Source organism: Narcine bancroftii, chromosome 2 (assembly GCF_036971445.1).
Source record: "Narcine bancroftii isolate sNarBan1 chromosome 2, sNarBan1.hap1, whole genome shotgun sequence".
Lineage (NCBI taxonomy): Eukaryota > Metazoa > Chordata > Chondrichthyes > Torpediniformes > Narcinidae > Narcine > Narcine bancroftii.
In genome coordinates this window covers 162,259,308-162,276,297 of record NC_091470.1, presented here as the reverse complement: position 1 = coordinate 162,276,297, position 16,990 = coordinate 162,259,308, and the positions used below count along the sequence as shown (strand labels likewise).

The following is a 16,990-nucleotide window of genomic DNA, read 5'->3' as shown; positions in this document are numbered from 1 at the left end:
GATGTGTACAAGCACTCAATGCATGAACCCACCATAAACTGGATAAACTAATTCTACCAACAAAACTTATTCCAGTACCCCTAGGATTAACAGCTCCTCCAAGAGCCTATTTGGTGCGTTGCAATAAAATCTAACAAAGGTCAACTCCTTCACAACTGGCTGAGGAGGAAAATTACACCATGCCACCTCTACAAATTATTCCAGCTTGCACCAATGAATCCCAAGCCAAAAATTAGCTCTGGAATTATAAAGCTAAAAAAGATTTACCAGGTAGACCGATACATTTTGGTGGCACATCAACTCGCTTTGTTCCCTCAGCTCCAGATCCCTGCTTGATCCTGACTTCAGGTCCGATAGTTTGCACACATCTCTGCACTTCTGACTGCAAGAGGGATAGGCAGGGCAGAATGTGTCCAAGGATTCCTGACACAGTATGTAGACCAGCCGACTAGAGGAGAGGCAGCGCTGGATCTAGTATTGTACAGGGAGTCCCCAGATTACAAACGTCTGGCATGGACAACTCGTACTTACAAGCAAATTGTGCCCTCAATTCACACGTGTGCATAAGGCTACCTCATAAATGCTCCTTCCAGTATGCAAGGCATCGATAGCATCAACTCTTAATCATAATTTTTCTCCCCCTAAACTGTTTTAATAACTTTTTTTTTTAAAGTACGAAGACAAACAATTGACAAACTGATGGTAAATAAGTACCTGCAGCATAGGTAGATCATTGGATGATTGGCAGGAAGCAGAGTCGGAATACAGGAATCAGGTCAATGGGACTGGTGAGAGAAGGTGTTTGGCATGGACTAGAAGGGCTAAGCTGGCCTGTTTCTGTGCTGTATTTGCTATATGGTTGTTATATGCTTCCGACGTCCACAAATTCACTTAAAAACAGACATAAGAACAGATCTTGTTGGTAACCCAGTGACTCACTGTACTGGGTCATGATCCTGGTCAGGTGACTGACTTCACAGTGGGGGAGCATTTCGGTGATGGTGACCACAACTCCGCTTTTTAGCAGTCATGGATAAGAAGAAAAGCAGACAGAATGGGTAAGTATTTAAGAGGAAGGAATAATTACAATGGGTTAAGGCAGGAATTAGAGAGTAAATTGGGAAACTATTCTCAGAGGAGAAAGCACAGAAGTAACATAGAGGAAGTTTAGGGACTACCTGCATGGGGTTCTGGATAGGTTTGTCCCACTGATACGGGGACAAGATGGTATGAAAAGGGAACTGTGGTTGACAAAACAGGTGAGACAGCAAGTGAAAAGGAAAAAGGAAACATACATTAGATTTAGGAAGCCAAAAAAAAAACATAAAGGGGCTCATGAAAATTATATTGTAGCCATGAAGAAACTTAAAGGACTCAGGAGAGCTCAAAGGGAGCACAAGGCAGCCTTGGCAAGTAGGATCAAGGAAAACGCTAAGGCATTCTATGAATAGTGACATTAGGGCTACTTATGGTTAAAGGGGGGAATATGTGCCTGGAGGCAGAGGAGGTCCTAAATTAATACTTCGCTTCAGTATTCAGAGAAAAGGACCGTTGTCAAAGTAAGGTTAGAAGGTTGTGTGCTGGACCATACGGAGGAGATTAGGAAGTTGCTGGATATTCTTAAAAACATTAAGATTTATAAGTCCCATGGCTTGGACAAGATGTAACACAGAGAGAGAGAGAGAGAGAGAGAGAGAGAGAGAGAGAGAGAGAGAGCAGGTGCAGCAGGTTATTAAGAAGGCAAATGGAATGTTGGCCTTCATCGCAAGAGGAATTGAATTCAGGAGTAGGGAGGCAATGTTGCCACTGTATAAGGTACTGGTGAGACCACACCTGGAGTACTGTGTCCAGTTCTGGTCTCCATATTTGAGGAAGGATATACTGACTTTGGAGACGGTCCAGAGGAGGTTTACTAGGTTGATCCCTGGGATGAAGGGGTTGACTTATGATGAAAGATTAAATCGTCTAGGATTGTATTCGCTCGAGTTCAGAAGAATGAGAGGAGATCTTATAGAAACATATAGGATTATGAAGGGTATGGATAAGATAGATGTAGGAAGGTTTTTTGAGCTGGCCGGGGAAACTAAAACGAGAGGACACAGTCTCAAGATTCGGGGGAGTAGATTTAGGACAGAGATGAGGAAAAATAGTTTTTCCCAGAGTAGTGAATGTTTGGAATTCTCTAACCAGGGAAGTGGTTGAGGCTGCCTCATTAAACATATTTAAAATTTGGTTAGGTAAATTTTTACATGATAAGAGGAATTAGGGGATTTGGGGAGAAGGCAGGTAGGTGGAGTTAGGTCATAAATTAGATCAGCCATGATCGTATTGAATGGCAGAGCAGGCTCGATGAACCATTTTTGGCCTACTCCTGTTCCTAATTCCTGTTCCTAATTCCTGTTCCTAATTCCTGTTCCTAATTCCTGTTCCTAATTCCTGTTCCTAATTCCTGTTCCTAATTCCTGTTCCTAATTCCTGTTCCTAATTCCTGTTCCTAATTCCTGTTCCTAATTCCTGTTCCTAATTCCTGTTCCTAATTCCTGTTCCTAATTCCTGTTCCTAATTCCTGTTCCTAATTCCTGTTCCTAATTCCTGTTCCTAATTCCTGTTCCTAATTCCTGTTCCTAATTCCTGTTCCTAATTCCTGTTCCTAATTCCTGTTCCTAATTCCTGTTCCTAATTCCTGTTCCTAATTCCTGTTCCTAATTCCTGTTCCTAATTCCTGTTCCTAATTCCTGTTCCTAATTCCTGTTCCTAATTCCTGTTCCTAATTCCTGTTCCTAATTCCTGTTCCTAATTCCTGTTCCTAATTCCTGTTCCTAATTCCTGTTCCTAATTCCTGTTCCTAATTCCTGTTCCTAATTCCTGTTCCTAATTCCTGTTCCTAATTCCTGTTCCTAATTCCTGTTCCTAATTCCTGTTCCTAATTCCTGTTCCTAATTCCTGTTCCTAATTCCTGTTCCTAATTCCTGTTCCTAATTCCTGTTCCTAATTCCTGTTCCTAATTCCTGTTCCTAATTCCTGTTCCTAATTCCTGTTCCTAATTCCTGTTCCTAATTCCTGTTCCTAATTCCTGTTCCTAATTCCTGTTCCTAATTCCTGTTCCTAATTCCTGTTCCTAATTCCTGTTCCTAATTCCTGTTCCTAATTCCTGTTCCTAATTCCTGTTCCTAATTCCTGTTCCTAATTCCTGTTCCTAATTCCTGTTCCTAATTCCTGTTCCTAATTCCTGTTCCTAATTCCTGTTCCTAATTCCTGTTCCTAATTCCTGTTCCTAATTCCTGTTCCTAATTCCTGTTCCTAATTCCTGTTCCTAATTCCTGTTCCTAATTCCTGTTCCTAATTCCTGTTCCTAATTCCTGTTCCTAATTCCTGTTCCTAATTCCTGTTCCTAATTCCTGTTCCTAATTCCTGTTCCTAATTCCTGTTCCTAATTCCTGTTCCTAATTCCTGTTCCTAATTCCTGTTCCTAATTCCTGTTCCTAATTCCTGTTCCTAATTCCTGTTCCTAATTCCTGTTCCTAATTCCTGTTCCTAATTCCTGTTCCTAATTCCTGTTCCTAATTCCTGTTCCTAATTCCTGTTCCTAATATCTTTGCATCCTCCTTGACCACAGGGGAGGTGCTGGAGAATGGTAAATGTGGTCTCCTTGTTAAAAAAGGTAATAGGGAAAATCCTGGGAATTATAGACTGGTGAGACATGTAACATTGTGCAAATAATTGGAGTAGTAGTCTTCTCAGGGATGGTCAGCATGGCTGTGTAAGGGCAAGGTCATGCTTCAAGAATCTAACTGAATTTTTTTTGGGAGGTAACAAAAGAAGTTGATGAAGATAGGGCAGTAGATGTAGTGCATAATGGATTTCAGTAAGACATTTGACAAGGTCCCCCATCAGACTTGTTCAGAAAGTCATGAGGCATGGGATCAGTGGAACCTTGGCTGTGTGGATTTTGAATGGACTTGCCTAAAGAAAGCAGAGAACAGTCGTGGATGCAAAGCATTCTGCCTGGAGATCAGTGACGAGAGGAGTTCTGCAGGAATCTATTCTGAGACCCCTGCTCTTTGTGAGTTTTATAAGTGACCTGCTTGAAAAGCAGAAAGATGGATCAGTAAATTTGCAGAGGATACAAAGGTTGGAGGAGTTGTGGAATTTTGAAGGTTACAAAAGAATAAACAGAATGCAGAATTAGGCAAAAAAATGGGCAGATGGAGTTCAATCCAGATAATGTGAGGTGATGCATTTTAGGAAGATCAAACCAAAAGGCTGAAGACAAGGTAAATGGTCAGATTCTTAACAGTGTGGAGAAATAGAAGGACCTTGGGATCCAAATCCATACATCCCTCAAGAATGCCACGCAGGTCGTTAGGTTAGTTAAGGCCAATGGGATGCTGGGATTCATTAGTGATGGGATAGAGTTCAAGAGTTGAGGTCATGTTGCAAATCTAAAAATCTCTGGTGCGACAACGCTTAAAATATTGTGTTCAATTCTGGTCACCTCATTGTGTGAAAGAGGTGGAAGCTATGGAGAGGGTGCAGAGATTTACCAGGATACTGCCTGATTCGAAAAACAAAGTCTTATGAGGCAAGATGATCAGAGTTAGGGCTTTTCTCATTGGAGTGTACAAGGATGAGAGGAGACAGATCTACAAGATTCGGCACAGCATCGATAGCCAGGGCAGGAGTAGCAAACACCAGAGGAAAGTTGTGGGTGTCTGGAATGGCTTGCCAGGGTTGGTGGAGGAGGCTGTAACTTTAGGGGAACTTACGAGACTGAGACAAGGACATAGATGAAAGAAAAAAAAGGTTACGAGGTGAGAAACTTTTTATTTTGGTAGGAATACATCGATCAGCACAACATCAGGGGCCTATACTATGCTGTAGTGTTCTATCTTCCAAATTTCTGCAAAGTACTCCTGCTTCCTCCCTCATCAAGATATCTTGGCATGTAAATTACCATTAATTTGGGAAAGCACGTCTTGGTGCCTCCATTGACCTGGTGGGATGAATGGCCTCCCCCGATCCACAAGCCTTGACTGGGGACCAGGAATCCCCAGGTTAACCAAACTTGAAAACAATCTGTTGAAGTCACCAGAAAAGTAGGACTTGTTAAAGGTTGGGAACCACTGGTCTACATATATCTTTAGATCCTAAAGACATAAGGTTCTCCTAATTGCTGCCCAACCAGAGAATTGGTCATGAATCTATCAGCAAGGCCAAGTATGAAAACTCCACACGGTTATCCTACCCAGTGTGGTTTAATTACAGTACATCAAAAACATTAAATTCAAAGGAACAATGTTGTTAAAGACCCTACAACATCTGAGACAACACAAACACCATATTCAAACTGGAAGCTCCATATTTTTTGTTAAAATGGAAAGAAATCCATGAGCATATACATTTTTTATGGAATAATGACCAGCAACTTTAATAGAACCACATTGAAGGTTATTATGTCAGTTAGAGCAACAGAAATACTGTGCCAGGTTCAAAACCGGTGTTGTCCATAAGGAGTTTGTATGTTCTCCTCCTGACCACCTGGGTTTCTTCCAGATGCTCCAATTTCCTCCCATCCTCCAAATACAAATGGGGTTTGTAGATTAATTGGTGTTTTTGGTTACCATCTGGTCACTCTAAATTTTAGAAATCTTTGCTTCAATGAAAGATCTATTTATTTTGCCCACCATAGGAACCAGGCCTTTGTTATTTGGGGGCAACTTTAACTAGACAAGTATGCACAACTTAAAAAAAGATGTTATATCCTATCGAAACAGAAAACACAGATTTTCTCACAGGGTCTGAAGGCAAGTCTCACGCTGAAAGTCTAGCATTGATGCGCACCCAAAGATGTTTCACCACTTCGAAAGCTCATTTATAACCTTCAGCAAAACATGCTTTTGCATCGACTTATGACGGAGGAAGCAATTGGCTTAAGAGTCCATGCCAAATCACAATGGTTTCCTTTCTACCCACCCTCTCTCTCCCTTATTTTCCTTGAGCTTTGTTTAGCAGAGCTAAGGCTTTTCTCTTTGGAGGACATCTGCAAAGTGAAGGGGGTGGGGGGGGGGGGGAATTTTAGAAGTCAGGTTTCTTTTAGAAAGAGTGGGTGAGTGCCTGGAATGCATTGTCAGGGATGGTGGTGGTGAAGGCTGGAACAATAAAGGCATTTAATAAACTCTTTGACAGGCACATGGATAAAAGATAAGTAGAAGGTTATGAGGGAAGGAGGGTTTAGAGTTTTTTTTTCGTACATATAGGCCAGCACAACATCATGGGCCGCAGGGCCTGGACGGTGCAGTAATGTTCGAATGTTATGCTACTTACCTACATTAGTAGTCATTTATTGTAGCCAATTCATGGACGAGGAAACAGGAAAGTTAGTCACTGTGAGAGGATACCAACTTAACACATCAGTAAAACATAAAAGTCTGCAGTGACTGAAGTAAAAACAATGGTGGAGAAACTCACCAGGTCAAACTGCATATAGGAAAGATATCCATCCAACATTTCAGGCTTGAGCCCATCATCAACATATGGAAAAGTGTTGGCAGGCACCCGAACAAAACACCACCCAAGACCAGGATCAAAGGTCACTGGAGCTGCACACCAACTGCTGCATCATTATGCCACCCCTAAAGTGCACATCCATTTTGCTTGGAATTTCAGTGCCAAAAGCTTAGCAATGCAAAGGCCATGGATACTCAACATACATTGAATGCTAAAATGGAGACACTGAAGGAGAGACTATGCAGAGAGGAAGATGAAAGTGCAACAACAGTAGACTCAGCTGGTGTGTGGAAGAGGGGAAAGGTGGCATTTACCATTCTTTTGTCAGAAGGAATAGACCTTCCTTTTACAATGTCACACATGGCATGCTTGGAAAAAAAAAGTACAGAGGCACCAGTTTTTATTTTCTGCATTGTGCCTTTATTAAATACAGAGAAATAAAATGATTTCTGAAAGTATTTTTATGAACTTTTCTCCATTTGAAGAGTGGTTTTCCATCACAGCTCCAACAGGAGCTGCTTTTTGGATCTCCTCAAAGACCAGAACTTTAAACCCCTCCCCTCACTGATCCAGGGTAAAAACCAAATGGTGGACAAGGGGGAACTAAGACCACACATTTTAAATCTGACTCTTCCCCCCCCCCTCCAAAATTTAAAACGCTAGTTATAAAATGGAATGATGTTGAAGGAAGTTTTGCAATGTGCATCTCTTGTTAGCTGTGACACTGGTCATCGAATTAAAAAGTGACTTGCACCTTCCAATACTTTGCTCCCCCTTGTTGCAAATAAACCACTTAATTCCTCCCTCATGCACTGATATGCAAAACATTAATTAATCGTCAGCCTTAAAAACCCACCACTTAATTAGGGCTATAATCAAAATGCTGAAACCTTGAGCACAACTTTAAATTTTGCATTCAAATGGCTTTTCTGAATAAAAGCACCAGTGATTCGTCCAATATTTAAATGCATGTGTGAGAGACGACTCACCCAATGCAATCTCACGAGCTGATGATGAACAGCTCCATTAAAACCTTGAACTCTGCATCGTCTAGAAGAGAGAGGACGAGCCCGGCTGCATCCGCACAGCTGGCCAGCCGGGACTCCCAGCGTGATTGACAGGCGAAGGCCGCGCCTGCGCACATCTCCCTCCCTCCCCGCCGCCCCGGGCCCGGGGAAATGGCGGGAAATTGGAGCGGCGGAAATATATATATTTTTTTAAAAAGTAAAATTACATGCAAAAAGTTAATATAATCATCTCCAACGACACGAGCCAAAATACAAAAAGGTAAAATAAAAAGCAGAAAGAACGAATCGAAACGCAATGACAGATTTTAGGGGGTAAAAAATGCAAATATTCTTGAGAAACCTTGAAAGTTCTAATTATAAACCGCATCCGACGACTGGAACCGACCGACGTCCATAAAAGTAGGGGCTGGGGAAATCAATCAGAGAAAGGAGGGCCGAGGTCCCGTCCGTGCGGCCTAGTCAGGCCGAGAAGCCACGGCCTCACGTTCCCGGGCCGACAGGCCGGCGCACCGCGGAAGATAGGGAACGTGGAAGTTTCTCGAACCCGGCCGCCCTCCGACATCGAGATTGAGGGAAGGGGGGGATGGAAATGACCGAGCTGCGGCCGGTCTCTCTTCTCTCCACCCCCCCCCCCCACCCACGGGGAGATGGACCGGGGCTCAGCACCAAAACTTCCACACAAAAGTCCCCCCCCATAAAAAAAAAACAATTTCCATGAAAAGCAACAGCTCACCGCCCCCAAGATATAAAGCAACAGCCCACGCCCCCACCAAGATATAAAACAGCCCACCCCCCCCACCAAGATATAAAGCAACAGCCCACCCCCCCACCAAGATATAAAGCAACAGCCCACCCCCCCACCAAGATATAAAGCAACAGCCCACCCCCCCACCAAGATATAAAGCAACAGCCCACCCCCCCACCAAGATATAAAGCAACAGCCCACCCCCCCACCAAGATATAAAGCAACAGCCCACCCCCCCACCAAGATATAAAGCAACAGCCCACCCCCCCACCAAGATATAAAGCAACAGCCCACCCCCCCACCAAGATATAAAGCAACAGCCCACCCCCCCACCAAGATATAAAGCAACAGCCCACCCCCCCACCAAGATATAAAGCAACAGCCCACCCCCCCACCAAGATATAAAGCAACAGCCCACCCCCCCACCAAGATATAAAGCAACAGCCCACCCCCCCCACCAAGATATAAAACAGCCCACCCCCCCCACCAAGATATAAAACAGCCCACCCCCCCACCAAGATATAAAGCAACAGCCCACCCCCCCACCAAGATATAAAGCAACAGCCCACCCCCTCACCAAGATATAAAGCAACAGCCCACCCCCCCACCAAGATATAAAGCAACAGCCCACCCCCCACCAAGATATAAAGCAACAGCCCACCCCCACCAAGATATAAAGCAACAGCCCACCCCCCCACCAAGATATAAAGCAACAGCCCACCCCCCCACCAAGATATAAAGCAACAGCCCACCCCCCCACCAAGATATAAAGCAACAGCCCACCCCCCCACCAAGATATAAAGCAACAGCCCACCCCCCACCAAGATATAAAGCAACAGCCCACCCCCCACCAAGATATAAAGCAACAGCCCACCCCCCCACCAAGATATAAAGCAACAGCTCACCTCCCCACCAAGATATAAAGCAACAGCCCACCCCCCCACCAAGATATAAAGCCACAGCCCACCCCCCACCAAGATATAAAGCAACAGCCCACCCCCCACCAAGATATAAAGCAACAGCCCACCCCCCCACCAAGATATAAAGCAACAGCCCACCCCCCACCAAGATATAAAGCAACAGCCCACCCCCCACCAAGATATAAAGCAACAGCCCACCCCCCACCAAGATATAAAGCCACAGCCCACCCCCCCACCAAGATATAAAGCCACAGCCCACCCCCCCACCAAGATATAAAGCCACTGCCCACCCCCCCCACCAAGATATAAAGCCACAGCCCTCCCCACCAAGATATAAAGCAACAGCCCTCCCCACCAAGATATAAAGCAACAGCCCTCCCCACCAAGATATAAAGCAACAGCCCACCCCCCACGATATAAAGCAACAGCCCTCCCCCCACCACGATATAAAGCAACAGCCCTCCCCCCACCACGATATAAAGCAACAGCCCTCCCCCCACCACGATATAAAGCAACAGCCCTCCCCCCACCACGATATAAAGCAACAGCCCTCCCCCCACCACGATATAAAGCAACAGCCCTCCCCCCACCACGATATAAAGCAACAGCCCTCCCCCCACCACGATATAAAGCCACAGCCCTCCCCCCACCACGATATAAAGCCACAGCCCTCCCCCCACCAAGATATAAAGCCACAGCCCTCCCCCCACCAAGATATAAAGCCACAGCCCTCCCCCCCCCCCAAGATATAAAGCAACAACCTCTAAAAATAATTTCCACAATAAAGCAACAGCTTCCCCCATAAAATAATTAGGCAACAATCCCCCTAATAAAGCAAGTATCCCCCCCCCCCCAAATATCAAGCAACAACCGCCCAAAATTAAGTCACCAAAAAATTAAGCAACTCTTCCCCCAGAAAATGATCTAGATACTCGTTCCCCCATCTATGTATCACGAGTTGCCTTTGTTGCCCGCGAGAGAAAAAAAGTTCTCTTCCTCTTAAACTTTTACACTTGAAAATAAAACTCTTCCTTCCCCCGTCTTAACCCCCAGGAAGACGTGGGAGGAGAGGAGAGGAGAGGGGAAGGGGAGGTGGGTGGGTGGGAGTTGGAAGGGTTTAATGCTGGACTCCAGCGCCCTTCCTTCCCTCCCTCCCCACCCCGGCCCGCCGAGCCCCGGGCTTGCTTACTATTCTCTCCTTGGTCTCCTCGGGCTCGTTGACGGTCTGCAGCGCCGGCTTGCCCGTCTTCTTGCCCGAGTTCTCCAGCTCCAGTTCCTCCTCGTCGCTGAAGTCTCTCTCCCTCTTCCTTCCACCTTTTATTTTCTTCTTCTCCACCTTCTTGCGAGGCATCTTGTCTCAGGCAGCCACGACCACCCCAAAACAAAAAAAAATCCCCCCTCAATTCTTTCAAGAACTCTCAAAAGAAGCCAAATTAACTCTTTCTCTAGTTGATTAAATATCCACTGACTTGATTGGAAGTAGCAAATTGTAATTCTCTCTCTTGTTTTCTTTTTTTCTCCCCCCCCCCTCTCTGCCAGGTTTTAAATCCAAAGATTTGTCTCCCTTTTTTCCCCCCTCAGACTGCCTTTTTATTGATCTGAACAATAGATCTCTGTGTCTGAAGAGGGAGAAAAAAACCACGTGGACCCGCCTCACATCTGTCTGCCTCTTTTATATATATTTTTCTAAATAATTAAAGCATCAAACTTCCGCCTTTTCTCCCCCCCCCCCCCTCTCTCTCTCTCTCTCTCCAAACCCGGCAGCAAAGTGCCTTGCTTTTTTTTTCTCTCTCTTCTTGCCCCGTTCGCAGATCAACTTTAAGTACCTGGATTCGTTTAATTGGGAAAAAATGATGGTGTTGTTGCAAATGTGTTGAGGGGGAGGGAGACTGGGTGATTTTCTGGAGGTTTTTTTTAGATTCTCCAGCCCACCCGCCGGTAGGTTAAAATGTAAATCTTCCCCTGTGTCGGTGACATGATGTGACAGCCCTCTATTCACAATCAGTCATGGACACAACTCAGGAAGGAAAAGCAGGCTTCTGCAAAAGAAATCCCCCCAAACCTCCTCAGACATTGACATCTGCTGGCTGGGTGACTCCTGGTCGTCATCTCAGAGTGAAAAGTGACTTTCATTTCAGTGGAAAAGGTCAGAATTCTGCAGTTTTCATAAACGATCATGGTCCAGAATTTGAATTCCACTTTTCTCTGTGCAAGTGTTCCAAGTGTACTTTCGGCACTCTTTTTTGCTTGAGTTTCAGACTTTTGCTGATATTTGCATGGCAGTAGTTATTATAAGTAAAAACACAAAAGTCTGCAAACACTGTCATTGAAGTAAAAGCACAATCAGGTATCTTGTATAGTAAATATAACCAATGTTTTGGGCTTGAGTCCTTCATCAAAGTATACAGGTACAGTAGTCCTCAACTTACGATGGAGTTACGTACCGGCACTCCCATCGTCTGTCTAGAGAATCGTAAGTCCAAAAAGGACAGTGAGATCAGTGTTAGGACCGAGACAGGGCTGTGGGCAGAGAGCGGGGTAATGGGATCAGTGTGGGGACCGACGTGGGGCTGTCAGGAGAGAACGGGCCAGTGGGATCAGTGTGGGACCAGCACAGGGCTGTCAGGAGAGAGTGGAACCTGTGGGGACTGATATAGCACTGTCAGGAGATACTGATGAAGTACAGTAAGGATTTGAACCATCAGAACTTCGAAAAATCATTAAGTCAGGGTCTATCAGTTATTGTGATGCCTTTTAAAATTGGGCATGGAAGAACTCGTGCAGTTTAGTTGCAGAACCCACAATCAATACTTCTGAATGGAATGAACGCAAGATTTAATTTGGCATTAAGCAGAACGTTTTAATATAAAATTACTTCAGAGACTTCCCTGTCCAGCAGAAGGAAAATAAATGCTCAACCAAGACGACAAAAATTGGGTTTGATTGAAAAGATGGTCTTTGAGAAGGTTTTGAAAAACAAGAAAAGGAAATGGAACAATTTAAGGTTGATTCTAGCATGTGAACAGGTGTTTAAAGGCCTTATCGTCAATGTTAGAATGCAGTGATGAGATTTACAATGATAGATTGGAAGGAAGTGTTTGGGAAATTTCGAGATGGGAATGATTATAATACTCAAGCTCAACAAATTTAGATTTATAAATGCCAATTTTCCCATTTCCTAGTAGTCATTCAGGTTGTCTTCACATAACTGATGCTTAAGTGGGCAACACAGAATAAATTCTTATGTAATATTATAAACAGCATGGCACCAAAAAAAAATGTTTGTGGCTGAGTGGAATCATCTAACGAGAGATTCTCTATGCTTGTGGGTTCACCAGTCAGTTTTTTGTGCTCTGCAATCGAATTCAAGCTCATTTACTTGGACTGAAGGCTTTGTGGCTGTGGAGGCTGCAGGAGTGTTGAAGCTGAATCCATGGACACTCAGTGACTCTGGGGGAGATACTCTTATGCTTCTCTTTCTCTGAGTGTAAGGGGCGCTGGGCGAATCTTTGTCTGCCTTGCAGTAGACTAAAGGAAATTTCATGTATCATGGCAATAAATTAATCTTGAATTTATCAACATCTGTCCTCATATAAAACCTGACAAAAAAGCACTTCTCCGGACCACGGTGCACACACAAACATGCATAATACATAGCAAATAGAATTCACATATATTCAGAAAACTATTATACAAAATAAATATGTTTAAGTATTTTAGAATAATATACTTTTAATTTATAAGAGACCCAAGGTTACAGGAATCTCATAGCTTGCGAGAAGAAACTGTTTCCCAGCATGGGAGTCCTGATTTTGATGTTCCTGATGGTAGTCGTAATTATGTACATAGCGAATCTAACCTATACATGTCTATCATCTGAAAAGGAACTGTACCTGAGCCTTCTGTTACAACAATTAGAATTTTTTTTACACATTTTATTCCTTTGGTTCCTCCATTTCTTAAGTGCTATGATATTATTAGTTCAAGCATTGCTATTGAGGCTTTGCAATGTTCAAGAGACCATCCTAAAGGCATCGAGTGACAGATACAAGGGACATGTCCTAATTTTTAATTTATATCAGTGTCTCATGTGGATGCAATTCTAGCCTGGAGATACTATTGCTGAAAAGGGATTTGGATTTGAACTTGGACTTCTTCAGTTTTATGCAATATTAACAAAAACCAAGTTAGATTTTAATACTTGGTATATGAGGACTATTTTTAAATTGAACACACAATTTGATATCCTTCAGCCTCTCAATCCCATCTCACCCAATCTGTGGGCTGAAATGTTTATGTGCAACAGGCAACAGGATTGTCAGAAAATCTGTCATGTTGGGTGATCAATTACTTCCAATGTAGTTCCTGAAATAGATCAAATGTATCCTGGGTTCAGAATGAACATGGCACACTTGCGTATAGAGGCCTTTGGATACATGTGATAGTCCACAATGCACATGTGATTTCCATTTAATACATTGGCTAAAATATAGCAGACTTCAAGTAAAAATTATAGTTCAGATCCATATTACAAACATGGCACTTAGTTCTCTTCAAAAAACTAATTTAACATATTTAGAAGTTTAACCGAGGCTTCAATTTCAGTACTCTGTATTCTTCATGGCAGCATCAATGCAATTTGTTTAGAAGTTGTAGATTCACCAGGTAGTTTTTGAACACTTTCATCTTTGAATTTAACAATGTCATCAAACCTTGGCTCTTGTTTGAAGAGTTTGACTCACTACAGGAATATCTTCAATCTTGCAGCCTTTACTATTCTCTTTGTCGGGATTAAGTGACCGAAGTGAACTTTAAGGAATTTCGATCTAGTCTTTGGAAAATAATCTTAATGTTTTTCTGGCACTGAATTAACTTTGTGCATTCACATGAGTAAACAGACAGGAGCTATGTTAATGTTCATGTCAATACTGTACCTTGAATATTAATCTTTAATTTTCAAATCGCTTTTTTTATTGAACCCTTGCTGGTGGCTTTTTTTTTGCACCCCTCAATATCTTATTTCTGTGGTTTTCTTCAGTAATCATACCTTTTCTATGGGACATTGTCACCAGCATTTAGGCTTGCTGTACTCTTTTGCCCTACATAAAGAAGCTATGCAACCTCAATCTCTTGCTCTGAATTGGCACGCTTGAGGTGAACAATACAGAGCAGAACTTCCCACCCAACCTCAATTTCATACCATTCATGCTCAGTGTCAGCTCTCATCATCCTTCTTGCCATCCTCCCATAGGCTGTACTTGAAGAAATGATTATGTGCTAACCAAATTCCTTTGCATTTTTTTGAGGTTGTTTTCAATGATATATTGTATTCTTCATCAAATGTTTAGTAATGGCACTGGATATCTCTTTTGCTATTAAAGTTACCTTTCTGTGTATAATCCTGAATCTCTCGGAATTTGCGGAATCTATATGGGTAGAACTGAGGAATAGCAAGGGGCGGAAAACGTTAGTGGCGGTGGTATATAGACCTCCAAATAGTAATGTAGAGGTGAGGGAAGGCATAAAAAGAGAAATTAGAGAAACGTGCAATAAGGGAACACCTGTCATCATGGGAGACTTTAATTTACATATAGATTGGACTAGTCAAATTGGTAAAAATACTGAGGAGGAGGAATTCCTTGAATGTTTATCTAGACCAATATGTCGAGTAACCAACTCAGGAGCAGGCCATTTTAGACTGGGTATTATGTAATGAAAAGGGGCTAATCAGCAATCTTGTTGAACGAGGCCCTTTTGGTAGGAGCGATCACAATATGATCGAATTCTCACTCGACATGAAGAGTGAAGAAATTAAAACTGAGACTAAATGAATTTAAATAAAGGGAATTAGGATGGTATGAGATGGGAGTTGAGTAAGTTTGATTGGGTGGTGTTTATGGGGGAGTTGACTGTGCATAGACAATGGAAAGCATTCACACATCTAATGGAGAAATTGCAAAAATCGTTTATACCGGTTTGGCATAAAAATAAACCAAAAAAGGTGACTCAACCGTGGTTAACAAGGAAAATTAGAGACAGCATTAGGTCCAAAGAGAGAGCATATCAATTGGCCAAAAAAAGTACCAAATCTGAAGACTAGGAGCAGTTCAAGATGCAGCAAAGGAGGACAAAGGGATTAATCAAGAGAGCAAAAATAAATTACGAAAGTAAGCTTGCGGCAAATATAAAATCCGACTGCAAAAGCTTTTATAGATATGTCAAGAGGAAAAGATTGGTGAAATCCAGAGTAGGTCCCTTGCAGACAGAATCAGGGGAATATATAATGGGGAATAAGGAAATGGCAGACCAATTCAATTCTTACTTTAGTTCTGTTTTCACAAGAGAGGATACAAATAACCTCCCAAGGATGTTGGGAAACATAGAGACTAATGCAAGGGAGGAGCTGAAAGAAATCAGTATCTCTAAGGACATGGTCTTGGGGAAATTGAAGGGATTGAAGGCCGATAAATCCCAAGGGCCTGATAATCTACATCCTAGGGTATTTAAGGAAGTGGACATTACTTTAAGAATTATTTTCCAGAACTCAATAGGATCAGTACCCATGAATTGGAGGGTAGCTAATGTTACCCCACTATTTAAAAAGGGGGGGAGAGAAAAAGCGGGGAATTATAGGCCGGTGAGCCTTACATCAGTAGTGGGCAAAATTATGGAATCCATTATTAAGGATATAAGAGCGGAGCATATGACTAGCAGAGAAGGGATCGGACAGAGTCAACATGAATTTACAAAAGGTAAATCGTGCTTGACAAATCTATTGGAATTCTTTGAGATGGTGACAGGTAAAATAGATGGGGGCGAGCCAGTGGATGTGGGGTACCTGGACTTCCAAAAGGCCTTCGATAAGGTCCCACATGGGCGGAGTCACGTGATGGAGTAGTGGCCGGTCAGGGAATTCCAGCCCTCTCCCGAAAAGTTTAAAAAAAACACACAAAGCACAAAGGTACAAGATTAAAATTTACAATAAAGTAAAAATAAAGGTGAGAAGAAAATGGCAGCGAAGAGAGAAAAGTTGAAAACAACGGGAAGAAGAGAAGATGAAAGAACCTCGGAAGAAGAAGGTGAAGGCCTTACCTGTCTGAGGAGGCCCGCCACAGAGAGAGAAGCCCGCTCCCGCAGGTCAGTGGAAGTCCCAGGCTCGGGACTACAAAAATGGCTCGCAGAGCCGAGTAAAAGTGCGCAACCGCGCATGAAAAAAAACACACTGACGGGAGGGGGGAACAGCTGCGGAGTCGATCTCCACAGCTGAGAGAGACACCTGCAGCACAGCAGCAGGTGCAGAACACAGACAATAACGACAAAAAGAAAGAAGAGGGTAATAAGAAAACAAGGAAACAACAGATGGTCAACACAGAGGAAGAAGAAGAAGAAGAACAGAAAGAAATGGAAGAAGAAGAGAAAGGAAAGACAATGGATGTATCTTTTTTTAAAGAATATATGGAATCAGTGAAAGAATGGCAATTACAATAATTTAATGAGATAAAAAGAAGAATTAAGAATGCAGAAGAAAAAATGAATAAAATAGAAATGGTCATGTCAGAGATAGGAAAAAGAGGGGAAAATATGGAAGAACGAGAAATAATTGTAGAAATGGAAGTAGAGGACTTAAAAGAGAAATTAGAAGAATCTAATAAAAAAGTTAAAGAGGCACATGAGCTGTTAGCTCAGAAGATAGATATAATAGAAAACTATAATAGAAGAAATAATATAAAGATAGTGGGCCTTAAGGAAGATGAAGAAGGCAAGAATATGAGAGAATTTATAAAAGATTG

At 42.8% G+C, this 16,990-nt stretch overlaps 1 protein-coding gene and 1 long non-coding RNA gene across 4 annotated transcripts in view; one reads left to right on the top strand and one right to left on the bottom strand.

The window, feature by feature from the left end:
- rcc2 (regulator of chromosome condensation 2) overlaps positions 1-10,931 on the bottom strand; it is a 53,639-nt gene extending 42,708 nt beyond the window's left edge. The window contains exon 1 of one of the 3 annotated variants that reach the window (XM_069918997.1): positions 10,390-10,931. In XM_069918997.1, the coding sequence (XP_069775098.1) occupies positions 10,390-10,551 (162 nt within the window). In that variant the 5' untranslated portion in view covers positions 10,552-10,931. Of the gene's footprint in view, positions 1-7,875; positions 8,160-10,389 lie in introns of those variants that run through there. The other 2 variants (XM_069918996.1, XM_069918998.1) reach the window with 2 other exon arrangements.
- Positions 7,679-16,990, top strand: part of LOC138754563 (uncharacterized) — a 48,474-nt gene continuing 39,162 nt past the window's right edge. The window contains exon 1 of the long non-coding RNA XR_011351824.1: positions 7,679-7,794. This is a non-coding gene — a long non-coding RNA (uncharacterized lncRNA). The remainder of the gene's footprint in view (positions 7,795-16,990) is intronic.